General features: G+C 51.0%; 1 protein-coding gene across 1 annotated transcript in view; it reads right to left on the bottom strand.

Annotated features, from left to right (window-relative positions):
* The window catches only part of SCN4A (sodium voltage-gated channel alpha subunit 4), a 107,910-nt gene that overhangs the window by 12,618 nt on the left and 70,555 nt on the right, over positions 1–24,737 (bottom strand). The window contains exons 16-19 of the mRNA XM_073326359.1: positions 8,122–8,251; positions 6,315–6,469; positions 3,299–3,472; positions 945–1,067 (exon numbers count right to left, since the gene is read on the bottom strand). Of these exons, the coding sequence (XP_073182460.1) occupies positions 945–1,067; positions 3,299–3,472; positions 6,315–6,469; positions 8,122–8,251 (582 nt within the window). The remainder of the gene's footprint in view (positions 1–944; positions 1,068–3,298; positions 3,473–6,314; positions 6,470–8,121; positions 8,252–24,737) is intronic.

The following is a 24,737-nucleotide window of genomic DNA, read 5'->3' as shown; positions in this document are numbered from 1 at the left end:
CAGCGATGTGATTGCAGCATGTGCAGACATACCCGCACTGGCTCTGATGTAGCTAGATAACTGAGTGCCAAGAGCAGGAAAGCCATGGCAGCATGGGCGGTTGCACAGGTTAGCAGCATGGCCTCCTGGGCCTGCGCCCTCCTCTTCCATTTCGAAGCTCTAGGCTGGCACCGTGGAGGAGAGAGGAGCAGGCAGGGGGCCAGGCACATGCCAGGTGTGGTGCAATCCAGGGCTGCACTTGGAGGGCATTAAAGTTGGAGCAACTGGGCTTCAAAGAGTGAGGCCCAGAGGAGAACATCTTCCCAGACGGGCTGCGTTACCCCATGCACCACCAACGCCAGCTGGAGAGCGAATCCGAGTCTTCTGAATACAATTTGGGGGCCTGGCCCCTCCGTGCCCACCCTGCCCTTCCCTCAGCTCTGTGCAGGGAGCCACCAGCCTGGCAGGAAGTCCTGTCCCCTGCCCTCTGTGAGCACTCCACGCTCCCCATCGCTGGGTCTGTAGGGGAGCGATCCAGTGTTGCCCACTCATGGCGAGTCTCAGGGTAGTTGAGGATCTTGTTAAAGTTCCAGCTCTTGGAAGCTGGTGATTTCATGAGAGTTCTCAGCTTTCAGTAAAGAAGCAACATGTCTAGCCCTTGCGATTGCAGAGAAAAGCTTCAACATGTGACCCCAAAAGAACAGCAAAGGAACTTGCCAAAGTTACTAGTTTTAGAATCTCATGATTGTAGGTCTATCTCCAATATCCAAAGGCTGGGTTTTGGCAATGCAGGCAGCCATTTCCTCTGAAAAGCCCTTTCGAGAAGCGCCAGGGCATAGCTGGCTCTGTGGCCAACACATTGGTTCTCTAGGCCCTCACACCAAGAAATACCTAGCGGCTCTGGGTCTACCAGGTGCCAACAACCCGGGGTCACACCCAGTCAGGAGGCCTGGCAAAGGACCTACCCTCATGCCTTCGAATCTTGACAGAGCCCGCAGTGGTCGCAAAGCCCTCAGAGTCCTCAGCGATTTGATGGCGCCCAGTTCAGAATAGCCCAGCCAGTTTGCTGTCAAGCTGATAATGGAAACCTTGGGAGAAACCCAGAGCCATTAGCAGGGGCGCTGATGGACCTGAGGCAGCTCCAGAGGAGATGGCAACTTGCATTGGCGCTGACGTCCTCTGTTCCCAGGGGGATGCTCGACCCCTGCACTGCCCCAGGCCCTGCCCCCGCTCCACCCCTCCCCCCAAACCTCTACCCTGCCTCTTCTCACCCCTGCTCTGCCCCAGGCCCTGCCCCCACTCCACCCCTCCCCCCAATCTCCCACCCCACGTCTTCCTGCCCCCTCCCCTGCCTCTTCCTGCCCCTGCTTCTTCCCTGCCCCCTCAGCACCTCCTGCACGCTGGTTGTGGGGGGTGCAGGTGCTGGCAAGGATGGGGAGGAGCCGATGGGCAGGGAAGGAGCAGGGGCAGGCGGGAGGTGCTGGCGGGGGGAAAGGCACTGATCCATGGGGCTGCCAGAGGGTGCTGAGCACCCACTACATTTTTCCATGGGTGTTCCAGCCCCGGAGCACCCATGGAGTCGGCACCTATGGCAACGTGTTGCCTTCCCCTGCAGGGCCCGCACCTCATTCCCCATCCTCGATGGACATTTCCCACCCGGAGGGTTGGCGCTCAGAGGCTCAGCCCGCTGGTTACGGGGTGAGCCTGGGGTTCAGGGGACCCTGCTTCTCCGCACATGCCATGAGTGACCGTGGGCCAGTCTCTTGGGGGCGACCTACACAGCCTGGGCACCATAGGCGGTGCGTGACACTTGTGTTAGGTGCAAGCGCTGGAAGCTCCCTAGAAGTGGGGAAGGCCACTGGCGCCTGGACAGTGGCCCTGCCTCCCGCTCCGCCCTGGGGCCCCCCTACTCCACCTTTTCCCCTGAGGCCCTGCCCCCACGCCGCCTCTGCCCCCAGGCCCTGCCTCCTGCTCCGCCCTGGGGCCCCCCCACTCCACCTTTTCCCCTGAGGCCCTGCCCCCACGCCGCCTCTGCCCCCAGGCCCTGCCCCCTCTCTGCCTCTTCCCCCCAGCCCTGCCCCCACTCCGCCTCTTCCCCCAGGCCCTGCCCCCTCTCTGCCTCTGCCCCCAGGCCCTGCCCCCACTCCGCCTCTTCCCCCAGGCCCTGCCCCCTCTCCGCCTCTGCCCCCAGGCCCTGCCCCCTCTCTGCCTCTTCCCCCAGGCCCTGCCCCCTCTCCGCCTCTTCCCCCAGGCCCTGCCCCCTCTCTGCGTCTTCCCCCCAGGCCCTGCCCCCACTCCGCCTCTTCCCCCAGGCCCTGCCCCCTCTCCGCCTCTGCCCCCAGGCCCTGCCCCCTCTCTGCCTCTTCCCCCAGGCCCTGCCCCCTCTCCGCCTCTTCCCCCAGGCCCTGCCCCCTCTCCGCTTCTGCCCCCAGGCCCTGCCCCCTCTCTGCGTCTTCCCCCCAGGCCCTGCCCCCACTCCGCCTCTGCCCCCAGGCCCTGCCCCCACTCCGCCTCTGCCCCCAGGCTCTGCCCCCTCTCTGCCTCTTCCCCCAGGCCCTGCCCCCACTCCGCCTCTTCCCCCCAGGCCCTGCTCCCTCTCTGCGTCTTCCCCCCAGGCCCTGCCCCCTCTCCGCTTCTGCCCCCAGGCCCTGCCCCCACTCCGTCTCTTCCCCCAGGCCCTGCCCCCTCTCTGCGTCTTCCCCCCAGGCCCTGCCCCCTCTCCGCCTCTTCCCCCAGGCCCTGCCCCCACTCCGCCTCTTCCCCCCAGGCCCTGCTCCCTCTCTGCGTCTTCCCCCCAGGCCCTGCCCCCACTCCGCCTCTTCCCCCAGGCTCTGCCCCCTCTCTGCCTCTTCCCCCAGGCCCTGCCCCCTCTCTGCCTCTTCCCCCAGGCCCTGCCCCCTCTCTGCCTCTTCCCCCAGGCCCTGCCCCCTCTCCGCCTCTGCCCCCAGGCCCTGCCCCCTCTCTGCCTCTTCCCCCAGGCCCTGCCCCCACTCCGCCTCTTCCCCCCAGGCCCTGCCCCCTCTCCACTTCTGCCCCCAGGCCCTGCCCCCCACACCGCCTCTTCCCCCAGGCCGTGCCCCCTCTCAGCATCTTCCCCCCGGGCCCTGCCCCCCACGCTGCCTCTTCCCCCAGGCCCTGCCCCCCACACCGCCTCTTCCCCCAGGCCCTGCCCCCTCTCTGCCTCTTCCCCCAGGCCCTGCCCCCACTCCGCCTCTTCCCCCAGGCCCTGCCCCCTCTCTGCCTCTTCCCCCAGGTCCTGCCCCCCGCTCCAAATCACAGAGATGCTCTTTCCTGCTCCATTGCTCGAGCAGCAACTTACATCCACAATGAGAAAATCGAGCCAGCACCAGGCGTTGGTGAAGTACACCTTGAAACCATAGGCCACCCACTTGAGTACCATCTCGAGGACAAACACGTAGGAGAAGATCTTGTCAGCGTACTCCAGGATGATGCGGATCACCTTCCGCTGCTCAATGTAGATGTCTTCAAAAGCCTAGGAGAGGCGCAGAGCTAGATGAGTCGGGCTTCCGTGAGACGAGCTCCCAGCAGAGGGATTCACGGCTACAGTGGGACAGGAGAGCAGCAGCCGGACTAAGGCCTTTCTCCTTTTGCTGCATTTAAAGGGTTCTGGTGGTTTTGGGCCAGATTTTGAAAGGTAGTTGGGCACCCAAAGGTGCCAATGAAATCAATGGGAGATAGGCGCAGAGGGCATTTGAAAATCCCACCGAGTGCCTATTTGCATCTTTAGGCACCTAAATACCTCTGAAATTCTGACCCCTTGGAGCCTATGTCCATTGACAGTGCCACTCCTAAGTGCCTAAATCACTTCTGAAAATTGGACTCAGGCCCCTAAGTCACTTAGACACATATGAAAATGTTACCCCCAGAGTTGCAGAGAGGAAGGTCTCAGGAATGCAAACAAGGACTTACTTTTGCAGCCCAGATGTATTCAGTCCAAATACTTAAAGGGGAACCAAAAACAAGCTGAACCATTACTTACTGTCTGACCAACTTCAGATCATCACTCAGGCACTAGGATAGCAAAGCAATAACCAGCTGCTAACGCTAAACCAATCAATACAATAATCTTGTCTAATGAGTGTCCCCTGACAGCCAGGGCCACAGAGCTGATGAAAAGTGATAAAACCATCTCCTTAAAATCAAGCCACCATTACAAAAAAGTTCTCCGGCAATGCTGAAGAGTGGGTGGTATTTGCCAAAGGGGGAATGGACTATACGCCCTGCAGCTCAGCCACCCGAGCAGACCCACAGTCATTTAGGACATTCTAGGGGGATGGATCTGCAAAAGCTGTGTTTGGTTCTGACACCAACTTTCAAAGAGCAGGGCCCTGGGGCAGTGGAGAGGAAGGGTGTCTCCTGGAGCTTTGGGAGTCCCTAGGAACAGCCAATTTTGGGGCCATTCGAGGCTTTTATAATCTAGGTTGCAAACCTTTGCGGGTTACAAAAATCCCTTCCAAATGGGAACAAATGAAATGAAGTTTGCCGGAGTGTGCGGGAGTTGTGAACAATCTCATTTATTCATCTAAATGGATCATTAACACTGAACATAAGAACAGCCATACTGGGTCAGACCAAAAGATACTAGCCCAGTATCAGACCAAAAGATATAGCCCAGTAGCCAATGCCAGATGCCTCAGAGGGAATGAACAGAACAGGTAATCATCAAGTGATCCATTCTCTGTCACTCATTCCCAGCTTCTGGCAAACAGAGGATAGGGATACCATCCCTGCCCATCCTGGCTAATAGCCATTGATGGACCTGTCCTCTATGAACTTATCTAGTTCTTTTTTCAACCCTGTTATAGTCTTGGCCTTCACAACATCCTCTGTCAAGGAGTTCCACAAGTTAACTGTGTATTGTGTGAAAAAATAGTTCCTTTTGTTTGTTTTAAACCTGCTACCTATTAATTTCATTTGGTGACTCCTAGTTCTTGTGTTATGAGAAGGAGTAATTAACACTTCCTTATTTACTTTCTCCACACCATCATGATTTTATAGACCTCAATCATATCCCCCCTTAGTCATCTCTTTTCCAAGCTGAAAAGTCCCAGGCTTATTAATCTCTTCTCATATGACAGCCGTTCCATACCCCTAATCATTTTTGTTGCCCTTTTCTGAACCTTTTCCAATTCCAATTTTTGGAGATGGGGCGATCACGTCTGCACACAGTATCCAAGATGTGGGTGTACCATGAATTTATATAGAAGCAATATGATATTTTCTGTCTTATTATCTATTCCTTTCTTAATTATTCCTAACGTTCTGTTTGCTTTTTTGACTGCTGCTGTGCATTGAGTGGATGTTTTCAGAGAACTCTCCACAATGACTCTTAAGATCTCTCTCTTGAGTGGTAACAATTAATTTAGACCCCATCATTTTATATGTATAGTTGGGATTATGTTTTCCAATGCACATTACTTTGCATTTATCAACATTGAATTTCATCTGCTATTTTGTTGCCCAGTCACCCAGTTTTGAGAGATCCTTTTGCAGCTCTTCACAGTCTGCTTAGGACTTAACTATCTTGAATAATTTTGTATCATCTGCAAATTTTGCCACCTCCCTGTTTATCCCTTTTTCCAGATCGTTTATGAATATATTGTATAGGACTGGGCCCAGTACAGACCCCTGGGGGACACCACTATTTACCTCTCTCCATTCTGAAAACTGACAATTTATTCCTATCCTTTGTTCCCTACCTTTTAACCAGTTACCAATCCATGAGAGGACCTTCCCTCTTATCACATGACAGCTTACTTTGCTTAAGAGCCTTTGGTGAGGGACCTTGTCAAAGACTTTCTGAAAATCTAAGTACACCATATCCACTAGATCCCCCTTGTCCACATGCTTGTTGACCCCCTGAAAGAATTCTGGCAGATTGGTGAGGCATGACTTCCCTTTAAAAAAAACATGTTGACTCTTCCCCAACAGATCCTCTTCATCTATGTGTCTGATCATTTTGTCCTTCACTATAGTTTCAACCAGTTTGCCTGGTACTGAAGTCAGGCTTAGTAGCCTGAAATCTACTGATGGCATTTTACTGTTCAACATTAACTATTTTGCCGCTGATCAGAGCAAAACATCCCCACTTGTGGTGCTTAGCCCACAGCCCCCCACATCCTCCCCTACCTGGACAGGTGCCCAAAGCGCAGAATGCTGATCCTTTCGCTTCAAATCCAATTCACCTCCTTTTAGGGAGTATCTGGCACTGCCACAAGCCTGCATGCAGCCTGCCATTCCGGGGTCCCACAATCCAGGGGGCTCGGTGCAGGGTACATGGGGGCTTCGGTGAGGGACCGAAACCTGTGACTCACCAGCGCTCCACTGCTGAGGAGGATCATGAAGATGATAAAGGTCTCAAACCAGTTGTGCTCGACGATCTTGAAACAGGTTTTCCGAAGGTTCCACCAGATCTTCCCCTTGTCGGTTGTGATGTCGACGTAGAGGAAAGGAAAGCGCCGCACGCAGGCTGGGAAGGGATGCAGAGAGGCACGGTTAGTTCTTGAGCCATGGCATGGCAGACACAGGGCCAGCGGCCCCTCTGGGGAGCTGCAGGTGGCAGAGTCGTCTCCCGGTGTAGCAAGCCAGCCAGGTGCTGCTCTGCCAGACCAGAGCAAGCTGGGCCTGGATGGGCAGAGGCGATCCGGCCTGGAGACAGGCAAATTCGACTCATCTGCCAGGAGCCTGCCCTCTGGGACGGACCAGGCTAGGGAGTAAAGCTGCTCACCTGTGTCAGGATGCCGTGGCATTGCCACCTGCCCTCACCTGGGGAAGCGCCTCCTCTGGGGCACATGGCCCAAAACCATACACCCCACCAGCCCCCTGCTGCTCCCTTATACCGCCCCCCTGGCTGCTCCTTTGACCCCTCCCCTGCACCAGCCCCCGCCCTCCACCCCTCCCTTACACCGGCCCCTCTGACCCCGCCTCTACGTGCCCCCTGCCCCTCCCTAACATCTGTTCTCTCCTCACTCCACTTCCTCTCATGCCTCTTCTTTCCGCTCCTTAACACCAGCCCCTCCTTTTTCTTCCCTCTTTCTTTCTCTCTCCCCACAACAGCGCCTCCCCCCACTTCCCCTTTGCCTTTCCCCCTCCAGGCTTTTCCTTCACCTTTTCCGTTGTCCTGGTCCATGTACAATTCCTGACCTGCTGCAGGGCCCCTGCCTCCCACCACCAGCCCTGGCTAGCACTGGCCATGCTGCACCCTCCACCCCTGGGAAAACTATCAATGGAGGGGGCTGGCACCCTTTGGACCAGGGGCCTGTCATAGCCTGGGAAAAGAAGCATTGTTCTTCTGAGTTGCCATGTGAGTTTTGGGGTGGGATCTGGTGTGGAGCTGCATGAGTTTGGGGTGGGATTCCTTGTGGGGGGAATCCCAGGGGAGTTGGGATCCCTGGGGGTGCTGTGTGAATTTGGGAAGGGATCCCATGGGTGTTGGGAATCAGAGGGGTTGGGATTCCATGGGGACTGTGTGAGTTTGGGGTGGGATTCCAGGGGGGAATGGGATCCCCGCGGGGGGGGGGGGGGCTGTGTGAGTTTGGGATGGGATCCCATGGGGGTTGGGATCTATGGGGGCTGTGAGTTTGTGGGTGGAATCCCATGGGTGTTGGGATCCAGGGCTGTTGGGATTCCATGGGGGCTGTGTGAGTTTGGGGTGGGATTCCAGGGGGGGATGGGATCACATGGGGGCTGTGTGAGTTTGGGGTGGGATCCCAGGGGGATGGGATCTATGGGGGCTGTGAGTTTGTGGGTGGGATCCCATGGGTGTTGGGATCGCAGGGCATTGAGATCCCATGGGGGCTCTGTGAGTTTGTGGTGAGATCTAACCATGTTAGACCTTTCTCTACTACACTGAAGAGCCCATGATTAAATATTTGTTCCCCAGGTGCTTATAAACAGTGATCAAGTCACCCCTTAACTGTCCCTTTGTTAATCTAACTAGATTGAGTTCCTGGAGTCTATCACTGCAGGGCCCGTTCTCTACCCTTGGCCCATTCTCTGTTAGTTTTGGGGCAGTTGTGCTGTGTTTTGCAGGGACAGCTGGTGCTCTGGGACAGTACCAGGACGGGGCAACCCTCCACCCACCTGCTCCCCCGGTGCAGGGTCACTGCGCGGCTCCCTTACCCTCGGTGAAGCACTCCTCGGGCCCCTGGCCCTCGGCAGCCTCATCTGCAGCCTCCTCTGCCTCTACCTCTGGTGCCTTGTAATCCACGGTACTGCATAGGGATGACGTGCTGCCTCTGGACAGCGGCTTCTGCGGAGAGCAGGGATGGAGACAGACTCAGCCCAGGGCTTCAGCAAGCACCGGGGACAGATTCACAAACAGGAGACACCCCGAATGCTGGGAGTGGCTAATGCACCAGCAACAAAAGGCTTCACACGTTGGAGCTCAAATGTTTCCAGGGAGCAATAGAGGCCTCATCTCGGGCAGGGACAGGGATGGTTACGGCACAGGCTGGGCAGGGCTGGATTAGTGCAATTCTGAGAGACGTAGTTAAAGCCAACCTAAGCCCTGAGGTAGACACTTGGGGTCAATGGAAGAACTCCTCCCTTGACCTTGCTACTGTCTCTTAAGGGGGTGGACTAACTACAGCGATGCCAAACCCCTTCTGTTTCAGTAGCAGGTGGCTACGCTATAGTAGCGGCTGTAGCACTTGTAATCTAGACATACCCCAATTCTGTGCCTGGGCACGGCAGGTGGGCGGCAAGGAGCCCTGGTGGGGTGTGCCGTGGGGCCTTGTCTCCCCAAGGCAGGGCTCGGGGAGTGGTTCTGGGTGAGTGGGCTGCACCAGTGGTTCTCCACCTTTCCATACTACTCTACCCCTTTCAGGAGTCTGATCTGTATGGTGTACCCCCAAGTTTCACCTCACTTCAAAACTACTTGCTTACAAAATGAGACATAAAAATACAAAAGTTAATTCATTTTTTAAATTAATTTGCACACTGGACACCATCAAATTAGGCCTGAATAAAGACTGGGAGTGGATGGGTCATTGCAAAAACTAATTTCCCCATACTATTACTCACACCTTCTTGTCAACTGTTTGAAATGGGCCACCCTCATTACCACTATAAAAGTGATTTTTCCTCCCTTGGTATTTTACTGTTAATTGAATTGTCTCGTTAGACTGACCCCCACTTGGTAAGGCAACTCCCATCTTTTTATGTACTGTATATATACCTGCTACTGTATTTTCCATGCCATGCACCTGATGAAGTGGGTTTAGGCCCACAAAAGCTTATGCCCAAATAAATGTGTTAGTCTCTAAGGTGCCACAAGGACTCCTCGTTGTTTTTTGCTGATACAGACTAACACGGCCTATTACTGAAATATTGCTGACTTTCTCATTTTTAGCTTGCAATTGTAAAATTGATTGGAATATAAATATTGCACTTACATGTCAGTGGATAGTATGTAGAGCAGTATAAACAAGTCATTGTCTGTATGAAATTTTAGTTTGTACTGACTTCGCTAGTGCTTTTCATGTAGCCTGTTGTAAAACTAGGCAAAAATTTAGATGAGTTGATGTACACTCTGGAAGACCTCTTTGTACCCCCAGGGGTACACGTAACCCTGGTTGAGAACCACTGGGCTGCTGCCACTGTGGGGGTGGTTGAAACTTTTTGAAACAGGAGTTTGTTAGTCCAAAACTGACAATTTTTTAAATGCATATTTTCACCAAAAATTGTCATCTTAAATAAAAAGTTCTTGGTGAATTTTCTCAGGATATTTTTATTCACTTTTGTTTTTAATCGACAACATGATGGAAGTGGATATTGATGTCTACGAATGAATTGGTTTTTATTTTTATTTTTTGGATAAAAATGGCAATAAAAATTTGTCGCAAAAAATGTGGAAACCCACTAACTGCTGGGAACACTGCAAAACGAAAACTGCCATGAAATGCCCATGCTGTTTGCCATGTTCTTTTTCTGTGTATTGACCTGCTCAGTCAAAGACCCCCTCCCGGCAGCTACAAGATCGGACTTTTTCAGTTCAAATCAAAGTGGCCACATCTGCTTCAGGTGAGATTTTACAAGTAATAAGCAAAAGGCCAGAAGCTGCAGAATCAAAGGAAGGAAGCTGCACAATTCCTGGTGTGGCTTGCATCAGAGAACTTGTCCCCAGCAATGGTGGTGCAGGGGGAGAGCCATGTCACACCCCGGGGATGCGCTGATCATATGGAGACAAAGGAGTTGCCACGTTTGATGAGCTGTGTTTCTCGAGCGTTTCCCAAGTCTCAAAACGCCTGGGAATTTTCTTCTTTTCATTGGGAAAATGCTGATTTGACAAAAGCAAAAGTGTTGGTGAGAAAGGGCCGGTTTGGCTGAATCTCCCACTTCGAATTTTTTTTTTTTTTAAAACAAACAAAGCTTTGGAAGTGTCAAAATGTTCCGGGTTGAGAATTTCGAGTTAAACCCTCGGTTTCCCAGTTCAAAACAAGGGAATTGTCTGCTTGCAATTTTAGTTCACTGATACTAAAAAAAAGGTGAAAACGGGTAAAAAAATGGGAACATTCGAAATGAGCGAAATAACCCATTTCATTTACCTCGTCTGGATTCTTTTTGGGATGATCCGTGTGCAAAATTTGTCGAGATTCTGCTTTTTGTTCCAGCTCAGAACAGAAACACTTCCAAAAGCTCACAAGCTCTTGCAGGACGGAAAAGCCATTTCCCACCCAGCTCTATCCAAAATCTCCGAATGCTTCTCATTGCCCCAGTCCTATCCCTGAGCTACCAACCCCACTGAAATCCCTGACAAATACCCTTTGTTATAATTAGATCAGCAGAAACCTGGACTCCCGGAATTCTGTTTATCTCAAATATTTCTGGCTCCACTTACTCTGAAGAGCTTTTAGGACAAAGTTCACTCCAGTGCAAAATCTGGATTCCAAATAGTTTTCACCCAGTAGAACTGACTCTGAATCTTGACTTGGCTGGGCTCCCAGAAAGCACTCTGCAACCCCCAATGGGTTAGATAAGAAGAGAAAAATCTTAGCAAATCTCCAGGGATCCTCTCTATTTTTATCTGTCTTTCCAGCTTGAATAGCCAGCTTTATCCAATGTGCTGAGTGGCCATGTGGTAGGTAGAGACACATCTACAGACCTGTACATTCTACACAGCAACAAGAGAACCCAGGACAAGGACCCGCTATGAAGGGATATCTTGTGTGCAATTGGCATGTGCACTGTAGGGCTAATCTCCCCCAAGGTCACTAGCGAGTGTCAGTGCATTCAATCAGTCACAGATGAGACAGAGATTCTGGAGCCAAGGGGTGCAGGTGGCAACTTATGGTCCCAAAAGTTTCAGCCATCACTCATACTGGGTATTGTATCCACCAGGGGGTGAAATATACTAGCTGCTCTGTGTTGATTCACTGGACACTGCAGCTAGCAAGGCAGCCAGTAGCCAGCCGATTTGGCCATGTTGCACTGTGGAACTAACATGCCCTAGTCTCCCACTGGGGCTAAACTGGAATTCAGAAAGGATGGGAAAGGAAGGAAGCAGAGGGGGATCACAAGAGCTGGGACAGAGCTAAGCTCACCCATGCTTCCACATATGAGGGCCACACATGAGCAATTTGCCTCAGGAGCTAGTCCAGCCAAGGTACACAGTGAGGTATACAAACTGTCCCAAACACCTGTGAAGGGATCTGGAAAGGCAGATCCCTGGCTAGACTTTATCTCCCTTGATGCACTACAGTCATGTGACTCCCGAGAGGCTCTGCAACCATTCAAACAAATGGAAGGGATCTGGAAAGGCAGAGAGAAGGGATCCTGGCTCACGTAAGTGAATGGGGGCAAGAAGCATTCTGTTCTGTGCTAGTCTACGGAGGTACTACAACTCCCATGAGGCACTGGGGCAGTTCAGAGGCCATGGGTTAATGTCGATCATAGCCAAAATGAAATTTTTCAACATTTCGAGCCCCTGGGGCAAGGCATGAGCCAGGCTGGTGAGACTGACAGCAGATGCCTCCATCACAGCCATTGCGCCAGTCAGTGCTTGGAGCAGCTTCTGAATGTGGGTCACTAGAATACCCCAGCTGCTCCAAACACAAGTAGAAGAAATTCCCTTCCAGCAGCCCCCAGTGCTTCCTGCTCTCCGCACTTTGCTTCCAGCAGGCAGAACCCCACATGGAGAGCTGTGGTTGGAATCACATACATGGCTTCAGAGATGCTCGGTATTGTTCTGTTCTTCCCTTCCCTAACCCCATTGGCTGCCTTGCCCCAGGGGCTTGAAATGTTGAAAAATTTCATTTTGGCTATGATCAACATTAACCCATGTCCTCTGAACTGCCCCAGTGCCTCATGGGAGTTGTAGTACCTCCGTAAACTATCACAGAACAGAATGCTTCTTGCCCCCATTCACTTACGTGAGCCAGGATCCCTGGCTAGACTTTATCTCCCTTGATGCACTACAGTCATGTGACTCCCAAGAGGCACTGCAACCAGTCAAACAAATGGAAGGCTGTAGTGCATCATGGGTGATGTAGTCTAGCCAGGGAGCCTTCCCCATAGAGGAGAATGAGGTATCTGAGCTATAGCGCCCATGAGTCACCTGCATATTTTGTTACCTTGCTGTTTATTTCCTCTTCCAGACTGCCAGTGAAAATGCTACAAAGACCCCATGGGAGAGCTGCCCCAGCACACTGCAGTTTAGAATGACCCTTTCTTTAGAACCTTCTGGTCAGCTTTCAGGGACAGCTCAGTGGTTTGAGCATTGGCCTGCTAAACCTAGGGTTGTCAGTTCAATCCTTGAAGGGGCCATTTAGGGATCTGGGGCAAAAACTGGGAATTGATCCTGCTTTGAGCAGGGGGTTGGACTAGATGACCTCCTGAGATCTCTTCCAACCCTGATAGTCTATGATTCTGTGCATGGGATTCCAATAGATCTGTTCACGGTTTGAGATGATTTGCCAGATATTTTTCTGTGATCGTCCTCAGGCGGTTCGTTGCTCACAGGTTTATCCTGATGGCTTTGCTTTTAGCGCTTGATATTCACAGTACAAGGGCCAGACTGTGATATCCTGATTTCCAATAGCTCAGACCTTGCTGGAGGAGAGCTATTGAAATCAATGGGGCACAAGTGGCCACAGATGTTGTTCCATGTGAGAAAAGAGAGCACAGTCCATCCCCCAGTGCCAAGCTCTTTCAACTGGACACCTGCATGCAATGCTATGTATAGAAGAGCTGAGCGAGGCATTTCTTGAGTCATTCCTTGTTTCTCTTCCCTGATTCGATGACTTACCTTTAAACCAAGGCCCCTGGTGTGCTAGCAATAGAATTCCCAAATGCGGTGCTCACACATCTGCCACTAGGTGTCATCCTAACACAGTGGGAGAGCCCTGGACTTTGAATTAGGGCGCGTCTACACTGGAAACGCATAGCTACGGCTCTGGCGTGTGAAATCCGCACCGCCCAGGGATGCAGCTATGCTGACCTCACCCCCAGTTCTTCTGTCGACCTGACGATTGCCTCTCGGGAGGTGGCTGAACGACAGTGATGGGAGAGCCCCGCCCATCGCGTTAGGGACTGTCTACACAGCTGTGATGCAGCCATGCCACTGCAGTGTTTCAGGCACAGCCTTTGAGAGTCACAGGGATTAAAAAGGCCAGCCGGGACCCCCAGATCACCTAGTCCCTGCATAGCACAGGGCACCGACACCGCCCAGCACCTGCACACTGACCCCAAAGCATCACAGCCCTCAGGAGGCTGGACTACGACGTGCCACAGGCACCGAGGTGCACCAGTGCCCGAGGGCAGGGAAATGACGACGGGAGATACACCCAGATAATCCTGGCCAGTGGCCTGCTCCCCATGCTGCCGGCGAAGGCAACACCCCATGCCCCAAGCTCACTGCCAACCTGACTTGAGGGGAAATTCCTGCCCACCTCACATACGGCACTTGGTTAGACCCTCAGCTTGTGAGCTAGACCCACCAGCCAAGCACCTGAGAGCATGGCCTTGCACCTCCCCCAGTACCGGGTTCGCAATGTCGCCAATGGCACCAGGCCCACACCTGGCCCACAGACCATGGACCCACCCCGCCCACTCTGCCCCATGGCTCCACCCCTGCTTGGCCTCTTCCCCCCAAGGCCCTGCCCGACGCTCGCTCCTCTCCGCCCCCTGTTTCCCTTGGCCCCTGCTCACTCCTCTCCCTGCATGAGAATGGTGAGTGAGGCCTCAGGGGGAAAAGTCCAAGCAGGGACGGGGCCTTGGGGTGGAGCACGGGCAGAGCAGGGGGAGTGGGGACACGGACTGGGCGCCAGGGCCCACAAAAGGTTAATCTGGCTCTGCCCTCCTCCTCTAATGTCCTATCTCCAGCCGTACCCCTCTCTGATGCTTTAGGAGATTCATAGATTCATGGATACTAAGGTCAGAAGGGACCATTACGATCATCTAGTTTGACCTCCTGCACAACGCAGGCCACAGAATTTCACCCACCCACTCCTGCAAAAAACCTCTCACCTATGTCTGAGCTATTGAAGTCCTCAAATTGTGGTTTAAAGACTTCAAGGAGCAGAGAATCCTCCAGCAAGTGACCTGTGCCCCATGATACAGAGGAAGGCGAAAAACCTCCAGGGCCTCTTCCAATCTGCCCTGGGGGAAAATTCCTTCCTGACCCCAAATATGGCGATCAGCTAAACCCTGAGCACATGGGCAAGATTCACCAGCCAGATACTACAGAAAATTCTTTCCTGAGTAACTCAGATCCCACCACATCTAACATCCCATCACAGGCCATTAGGCCTATTTACCATGAATATTTAATTACCAAAATCATGTTATCCCATCATACTGCATAAACTTATCGAGTTTAATCTTAAAGCCAGATAAATCTTTTGCCCCCACTACTCCCCTCGGAAGGCTATTCCAAAACTTCACTCCTCTGATGGTTAGAAACCTTCGTCTAATTTCAAGTCGAAACTTCCTGGTGGCCAGTTTATATTCATTTGTTCTTGTGTCCACATTGGTACTGAGCTTAAATAATTCCTCTCCCTCTCCGGTATTTATCCCTCTGATATATTTATAGAGAGCAATCATATCTCCCCTCAGCCTTCTTGTAGTTAGGCTAAACAAGCCAAGCTCCTTGAGTCTCCTTTCATAAGACAAGTTTTCCATTCCTCGAATCATCCTAGTAGCCCTTCTCTGTACCTGTTCCAGTTTGAATTCATCCTTCTTAAACATGGGAGACCAGAACTGCACACAGTATTCCAGGTGAGGTCTCACCAGTGCCTTGTATAACGGTACTAAAACCTCCTTATCCCTACTGGAAATACCTCTCCTGATGCATCCCAAGACCTCATTAGCTTTTTTCACAGCCATATCACATTGGCGGCTCGTAGTCATCCTATGATCAACCAATACTCCAAGGTACTTCTCCTCCTCCGTTACTTCTAATTGATGGGTCCCCAGGTTATAACTAAAATTCTTGTTATTAATCCCTAAATGCATAACCTTACACTTCTCACTATTAAATTTCATCCTATTACTATTACTCCAGTTTACAAGGTCATCCAGATCCTCCTGTATGATATCCCAGTCCTTCTCTGAATTGGCAATACCTCCCAGCTTTGTATCATCCACTGGGGGGAGGGAGCAAAATCTCTTCCTGACCCCTGCAGATGGCTAGCTGAAGCCATGAAGCATGAGGGTTCTTTAGTTTATTGTTGGTGCCACTACCAGAATCCATCCAGAGAGCTGGAGATGCAGCAAGTAGCATGGAGGGAGAGAAACATGGGCACTGATCATGTTAGTGATCATTGAAGGCCACCTCCTTCAATCCTACCGCCAGGCTATGGCAGTGAGAATAGTGCCAGCCATGATTTCAAGGGTGAATAACCCCCTGCTTTGGGAGGGAAGTAGCCATCCGGGGCACAGCCAGAGAAATAATGACTCAAACTGAGTGACAGAGTTTCTTAGAAGCAGTAGAAGAATCTGTCCCTTGTGTGGAGTAACAGGGAGAAAAGCTTAGTAGCTGATCACACCAATTACTTGTAATTCCTGCACAGGGAACTGCAGCTACTCAAGGCTGGGGGCACGGTAAGCAGCCCAGAGAGCATGCAGGCCTGGTGCACAATTCGAAGTTAGGTCAGTGTAACTAGGGTGTTCAGGGTTGAGAAAATCCACACCCCTGAGTGCAGTAGCTACGCTGACCGAACCCTGGTGGAGACGCAGCTATGGAAGATTTCAGAGTAGCAGTCGTGTTAGTCTGTATTCGCAAAAAGAAAAGGAGTACTTGTGGCACCTTAGAGACTAACCAATTTATTTGAGCATAAACTTTCGTAAGCTACAGCTCACTTCATCTGAATACTTCCGGCTCCCTAGATACCATCACTGGGGGAAGTGGATGGAAAAACAGTGACAGAAAAACCCCTTCTATGCTACTGAGCCTTTAGGTCACATGAGGGTCATGTGAAGTCCAGCTTTTCTGTGCAACCACAAGGGCTAGAAACATACTTCTTTAAAAACGTGAAAGCAGAGAGTCTCACCTAATCACCTGACTCCAGGAGCTGGCACTTTAAGACATAAAATATTATGGGAGTCTTGATAAAAATTGTGACAGTTGGCAACACTGAGTGCTGGAGGCAGAATGCATTCCCATGTGCACACTGCTACGTCCCTTGTAGAGGCGCCGTATACCCCTCTCCCGCTTGGCTGCTCAGCTCTGCTGTCCTGTCCCACCTCTGGGGCTTAGTGTCCGCCTGAAGCAGCCCCAGTGGAGGGTCTGCAGTTCTCCCCAGCCCCTGCACAAACCACACAAGGTGGGGAGGATGTTCCCTTGCTCCTGCCATCTTCTCCTCTCCAGACCCTGCTCCCACAGACGTGCTCGGCAGACTTTAGTGGCAGAGATGAAATCCATTATGTGTATGCCCCTGCGAACTCCTGCAGGAGAAGTGGGTGTGCCAAGGGATGGGGGTTGTGGGCTCCACATGTGTTGTGAACTGTCTCCAATCAATTTCTCCCGCCATCACAAGTACTATTTGAAATAGGTCATGAATAGCTGGCTGGGGGCAGGAACCTGGCACTGGGGGTGGGGTGAGGAGGCGGGAGAAGAGAAGCAGCTCAAGGCACCTGCTAGGTGCCCCAGGCACATGGCCCGGGAGTGACCTCTGCTCTGACAAGAGAGGAAGGAGGAGCCAGTGGTTAAGGTGTCGGCCTGGGGTTAAATCCCTGCTCCACAACAGAGCACGGGGCAGATCACTGAGACAATAATGGCCTGCCCCGCCTGGCAGCTGGTGGGGAGGGTAAAGACATTAGAAGGCTGTGGGGTGCTAAGTCCCCCTTGGCAATGATGGGGCTGTAGAAGTACTGGGCCCAGGGCCTGGGGAGAGCATTCTGGAGGGGGATGTTCATTTTTGTGGTGGAGGCGGATTGGGTGCAGGTGGGAATTTATTTCTGTGCATGACATTTCCTCCCTTTCCCAGCCAGTCCGCCAACCAGTCACACCTGCAGTGTGGGAAGTGGATTAAAGCCCACGTGCGCTAGGCAGGGGACGTGGGCCTGATGTCCCAGGAGCAGGTCAGAATCTCAGTTTTCATTTCAAAGGAAAACCTGAATCGAAGCCCCAGGTGGAACTGCTCTGGGGATGTCTGCCTGAGTCTGCAGACAGCCTGAAGCAGTAGCTCTGAGAGGGGGGAATGGCCCTATGCATCTCCATGGAGTGTTAGCACTCAGTGTGCGTGTGTTTGGGGAAGGGATCCACTGCCACCCCACAATGGCTCTGCTGGGGTGGTGTCAGCAGGGCCTCATCTGCTTGGGTGGGTGGGGGCTGAGTCCTCCCTCCTCTGGGACAGCCCCAGTCCACCTGAGATCAGGGGACACCGGGAATGGTGGGAGATCTCGGCTGGCCCAAAGAGGAATAGAGGTGTGCCCAATGCTGGCCTATAGCTCTTCTCTGTGTGTGTTTGGGGGGCCGAGGGCAGTCACTTTCTACCCGCACCCCAAGCAGGGAAGGGACCATGAAGTGTGGGTGAGGGGCACAGAGCTTCTATCAGAGCTGCTGCCTCATGCAGTGCCCCAGACTCTGCTCCCCCACAGACCAGCACCACCCACGCATTCACCCTCCATCATGCACATGGGAGGGCCTGTGTCAGTCAGCAAGCAGAGCCTGGGCTGCGATCAGTGGGGGCCGAGGGAGCAGCAGATGGAAAAACTCTGGGGTGGTGTGTCTGGGGAAGTCTAGAAGCTGGGGAGGGGCTAGGAGAAGTCATAGGGGGCATGGATCCTCCAGCACTGGTTGCAGCGTTCCTTGTAGGGACAGGCTCAGAGGGGTTCTGACAGAGCCAGGCCAGTGGGAAGGGACGGGAGGGTGGGGGTGGACAGTATGGGAAGCAGTGGGGAGGGGGGGCAGAGGCAGCTCCCCAGGCATGGGCTCCGGGGACTCAGACTTCCCCATCCCCACTGTCACTGTACCATCAGCCCCAGAGACACTCCCAAATCTACTGACTCCCACAGCACCTCCAGCCCCCGATCCCCAGAGAGACCCCCAAATCACAGAGACCTTAAACCCCAGAGAATCATAGAATCATAGAATCTAGAATATCAAGGTTGGAAGGGACCTCAGGAGGTCATCTAGTCCAACCCCCTGCTCAAAGCAGGACCGATCCCCGACTAAATCATCCCAGACAGGGCTTTGTCAAGCCTGACCTTAAAAACTTCTAGGGAAGGAGATTCCACCACCTCCCTAGGTAACACATTCCAGTGTTTCACCACCCTCCTAGTGAAAAAGCTTTTCCTAATATCCAACCTAAATCTCCCCTACTGTAACTTGAGACCATTACTCCTTGTTCTGTCATCTGCTACCACTGAGAACAGTCTAGAGCCATCCTCTTTGGAACCCCCTTTCAGGTAGTCGAAAGCAGCTGTCAAATCCCCCCTCATTCTTCTCTTCTGAAGACTAAACATCCCCAATTCCCTCAGCCTCTCCTCATAACTCATGTATTCCAGTCCCCTAATCATTTTTGTTGCCCTCCGCTGGACTCTTTCCAATTTTTCCACATCCTTCTTGTAGTGTGGGGCTCAAAACTGGACACAGTTCTCCAGATGAGGCCTCACCTATGTCGAATAGAGGGGAACGATCACGTCCCTCAATCTGCTCGCTATGCCCCTACCTATACATCCCAAAATGCCATTGGCCTTCTTGGCAACATACTCATATTCAACTCGTCCACTGTCACCCCTAGGTCCTTTTCTGCAGAACTGCTGCCTAGCCATTCAGTCCCTAGTCTGTAGTGGTGCATTGGATTCTACCGTCCTAAGTGCAGGACTCTGCACTTGTCCTTGTTGAACCTCATCAGATTTCTTTTGGCCCAATCCTCCAATTTGTCTAGGTCCCTCTATATCCTATCCCTACCCTCCAGCATATCTACCACTCCTCCTAGTTTAGTATCATCTGCAAATTTGCTGAGAGTGCAATCCACACCATCCTCCAGATCATTTATGAAGATATTGAACAAAACTGGCATACTGTTAGAACAACGCTTAGAACAATGCTGACTTAGAACAACGCTTCCTCAGCTCTCGTCCCCTAACGCCCCTACTCTACTTGCGCTACATTGATGACATCTTCATCATCTGGACCCATGGAAAAGAAGCCCTTGAGGAATTCCACCATGATTTCAACAATTTCCATCCCACCATCAACCTCAGCCTGGACCATTGCACACAAGAGATCCACTTCCCGGACACTATCGTGCTAATAAGTGATGGTCACATAAACACCACCCTATACCAGAAACCTATTGACCACTATACTTACTTACATGCTTCCAGCTTTCATCCAGATCACACCACACGATCCATTGTCTACAGCCAAGCTCTGCGATACAACCGCATTTGCTCCAACCCCTCAGACAGAGACAAACACCTACAAGATCTCTGTCAAGCATTCTTACAAGTACAATACCCACCTCCTGAAGTGAAGAAACAGATTGACAGAGCCAAAAGGGTACTCAGAAGTCACCTACTACAGGACAGGCCCAACAAAGAAAGTAACAGAACGCCACTAGCCGTCACCTTCAGCCCCCAACTAAAACCTCTCCAACGCATCATCAAGGATCTACAACCTATCCTGAAGGACGACCCATCACTCGCACAGATCTTGGGAGATAGGCCAGTCCTTGCTTACAGACAGCCCCCCAACCTGAAGCAAATACTCACCAGCAACCACACACCACATAACAAAAACACTAACCCAGGAACCTATCCTTGCAACAAAGCCCATTGCCAACGGTGTCCACATATCTATTCAGGGGACACCATCACAGGGCCTAATAACATCAGCCACACTATCAGAGGCTCGTTCACCTGCACATCCACCAATGTGATATATGCCATCATGTGCCAGCAATGCCCCTCTGCCATGTACATTGGTCAAACTGGACAGTCTCTACGTAAAAGAATAAATGGACACAAATCAGGCGTCAAGAATTATAACGTTCAAACACCAGTTGGAGAACACTTCAATCTCTTTGGTCACTCGATTACAGACCTAAAAGTCACAATATTACAACAAAAAAACTTCAAAAACAGACTCCAATGAGAGACTGCTGAATTGGAATTAATTTGCAAACTGGACACCATTAAATTAGGCTTGAATAAAGACTGGGAGTGGATGGGTCATTACACAAAGTAAAACTATTTCCTCATGTTTATTTTTCTCCCCTACTGTTCCTCACACATTCTTGTCAACTGATGAAAATGGCCCACCTTGATTATCACTACAAAAGGTTTTTTTCTCTCCTGCTGGTAATAGCTCATCTTAACTGATCACTCTCATTACAGTGTGTATGGTAACACCCATTGGTTCATGTTCTCTGTGTATATAAAATCGTCCTACTGTATTTTCCACTGCATGCATCCGATGAAGTGCGCTGTAGCCCATGAAAGCTTATGCTCAAATAAATTGGTTAGTCTCTAAGGTGCCACAAGTACTCCTGTTCTTTTTGCGGATACAGACTAACACGGCTGCTACTCTGAAACCTGTTGCTGATGTGATGTGTTTATCAAAGAACTTGTGAATTGTCTGTGTCAGGTGTGTGAAAATTTAAATCGGCCGGGTTATCACAGGCCCCCCCTCCCGCTTTGTCCAGGCCACGTTAAGCACTGGGGAGCCGGGATCTACCATGGAGCCAGAGCAAGGGGGATATTGATGGAGCACAACCCTGAAAAGGATTCCTTACAGAAATGGTCACTATCTGCCACCGCCCAGCTCATGTGGGCAGACCTTAGTCCAATCCTTTATCCTATTCCTACCCCAGCTTGACATGTTTGTTTAACGGGGGGAGCAGCTCTGTGGGGCCCGTCTTGCCTCCATCCCCCCCAGGTTCATTAGCTTGGCATCAGATGCTGGAAGAAAACAAGCCCCAGCATCCAGCCAGTTACAAGAGATTCCAATTCTCCAGGTGAAATCCTGGCTCCATTGAAGTCAATGGCAAAGCTACCAGTGACTTCAAGGGGGACTTCATCTGGAACCTTTATCTCTGGGCCAGTGTCTGTGTGACTCTCGGCATGGCCCAAGCTTCTCAGAAAGCCTAGCAGGAATGTGGGAACCTCCCTGCTGGGTATGGCATGTGGCTGCCAATGACAGAATTACCCATGGAGCATCCCTGTTTCATGGGTCTCACAAGTGCCAGGGACACTCGGCAGTAGCTGCACACCTGAAGCATGTTCTTGCCCAGAGATTCGGCTCCCAGCTCTGCAGCAGTGAGCAGTCAAAGAGCAGGCTGCAAGTGAGAGACTCAGAGGAAGTGTCTCTGATATCTGGGCCTGGGGAGCTCTTTGCACCCAGCTCCTGGCTGCACCTACAGGATCAGCACCTAGTGTACTGCTGGCTGGAGAAACTTCACTGGAACTACAGTCCATGGGAGTGTGTGGGTCCATTGAAATGGAAACGCATCACGAAATCAGGTTGCTTCCATGGGAATCTTGTTTTGGGGCAAAACGGGCAGTGTGGCGGGAGTTCAACAAGGTTGAAACGTCCCATTTTGTCATTTTTCATTTTGAAACAGATCTGCATTTCCGCTTTCTTATTTGGTATTATATTGTAAGTTTACACGTAATATAAAATTTACAAAAAAGTCAAAAGCAAAAGGAAATGTTTCAATCGACTGGAACAAATTTCTTTTTTCCAGAGTTTTTCTTTGCAGAACATTTTGAAATGTCTGGTTTTCATTCCCATCCGGAATGAACCCAAATTTTGAAATCCTCTGCGAAATGAACTTTCCATCCTACTTCTCTGTCTGAAGCCACGAGACTAATTAAAGGCTTAGAAAATGTGCCCTCCCTTCAGTGATAGATTCATGGAGCTCAATCTATGTAGTTTAACAATGAGAAGGTTAAGGGGTGCCATGATCACAGTTTGTAAGTATCTACATGGGAACAAATATTTAATACCGGGCTCTTCAGTCTAGCAGAGAAATGTCTGACACAATCCAATGGCTGGAAGTTGAAGCTGGACAAATTCAGACTGGAAATTGAGCATACATTTTTAACACTGGGAGTAATTAACCATTGGAACAATTTTCCGAGGGTCACGGTGGATTCTTCATCACTGATAATTTTAAATTGAGATGGGATGTTTTCTAACAGATCTGCTCTAGTGAGTATTTTGGGGATGTCCTGTATTATGGGGGAGGTCAGATTAGGTATTCACAATGGCGCCTTCTGGCCTTAGAATCTATGAATCTCTGAGGTTTACTCCTATCCTCTTGGTTACACTCACCTGTAAATTGTGCACCAGACCAGCAAGCGCCAAGACTGATCTCAGGGCTTGTCTACACAACAGGTTACAGCCCAGGGTGTGAATCTATAGCACACCAGTTTGCCATGCAGTGATGTCCCACTTGGACATTGCTACAGGGCAGTGAACGTCCCAGAAGCCGGAGTGGCTACAGCAGTGGCCAGGGGACATTACTGAGCAGCAAGCTGGAGTGCTGTCGAGTCACACCCTGGCTTGCTGCACTGTACCTTCCTGAGGGACGTGGCTAACACTGCAGAGAAGCAACAACTGCAAATGAACACAGCGAAGGAACTGGGCAGTGATCTGGGGTGTGAGCTGAAGTCAAATGAAACATTTTGCTTAACCTGAAGCAATTTTTTTCAGACATTTCAGAATTGCCAGTGACCTGGAAAATCCGTGATTCACCCACCTGCACATCTCACTGCTCTGGCAAAGCCGCTGTAAGCCCCTCGGAGGCCTGCTACACAGGTGTGAACATTTAATCGACCTAGCTGTATCCATCAGGGGTATGAAATGTGGTTAGGTTGATATAACCCCCGCTGTAGATGCAGTTAGATGGGCAGCAGAATTCTCGGAGAGGTGGATTACCAACCCCTCGTGTCAACGTAGGACGCAGCTGCACTGTGGCATGGCAGCGCTGCAGCTGTCCCCTGACTCTCCAAGCTGCACACGTTGTAGCTGTTCACTCTCTTGACATAGGCAAACGCCTCCGCAGCACTGATCAGTCCAGTAGCTTTTCTCCCTGCACAGATATGGTGGCCCAAATGCAGTGCTCCAGGAAAGCAGTCCTCGTTATGATCTGGCAGACTGGTATTATTTCTAGAGCTGTCAAGCTATTAAAAAAATTAATCGTGATTAATCACGCTGTTAAACAATAATAGAATACCATTTATTTCAATATTTTTGGATGTTTTCTACATTTTCAAATATATTGATTTCAGTTACAACACAGAATACAAAGTGTACAGTGCTCACTTTATATTTATTTTTTATTAGAAATATTTGCACTGTAAAAAACAAAAGAAATAGTGTTCTTCAATTCATCTAATACAAGTACTGTAGTGCAATCTCTTTATCATGAAAGTTGAACTTATACATGTAGAATTATGCACAAAAACTGTGTTCAAAAATAAAACAATGTAAAACTTTACAGCCTCCAAGTCCACTCAGTCCTATTTCTTGTTCAGCCAATCGCTGAGACAAACAAGTTTGTTTACATTTGCAGGCGATAATGCTTCCCACTTCTTGTTTGCTTTGTCATCTGAAAGTGAGAACAGGTGTTCACACGGCACTTTTGTAGACGACGTTGCAAGATATTCATGTGCCAGATACGCTAAAGATTCATATGTGCCTTCATATTTCAACCACCATTCCAGAGGACGTGCATCCATGCTGATGACGGGTTCTGGTTGATAACAATTCAAAGTAGAGCGGACCGATGCATGTTCATTTTCATCATCTGAGTCAGATGCCACCAGCAGAAGGTTGATTTTCTTATTTGATGATTCAGGTTCTGTAGTTTCCGCATCAGAGTGTTGCTCGTTTAAGACTTCTGAAAGCATGTTCCACATCTTTCAGATTGTCAGGCTCAATGAGTAGTGATCAATGGCTCCATGTCTAGTTGGCAGCTGGTACCAAGTGGAGTGCCCCAGGGGTCGGTCCTGGGGCCGGTTTTGTTCAACATCTTTATTAATGATCTGGATGATGGGATTAATTGCACCCTCAGCAAATTCGCAGATGACACTAAGCTGGGGGAGAGGTAGATACTATGGAGGGTAGGGATAGGGACCAGAGGGACCTAGACAAATTGGAGGACTGGGCCAAAAGAAATCTGATGAGGTTCCACAAGGACAAGTGCAGAGTCCTGCACTTAGGACGGAAGAATCCCACGCACTGCTACAGGCTGAGGACTGACAGGCTAAGTAGCTGTTCTGCAGAAAAGGACCTAGGGGTGACAGTGGATGAGAAGCTGGATATGAGTCAGCAGTGTGCCCTT

The sequence above is a fragment of the Lepidochelys kempii genome, chromosome 27, assembly GCF_965140285.1.
Source record: "Lepidochelys kempii isolate rLepKem1 chromosome 27, rLepKem1.hap1, whole genome shotgun sequence".
In the NCBI taxonomy this organism is placed as follows: Eukaryota; Metazoa; Chordata; order Testudines; family Cheloniidae; genus Lepidochelys; species Lepidochelys kempii.
Note: the sequence above shows the minus strand (reverse complement) of the source record. Positions and strands in the feature narration are given on the sequence as shown.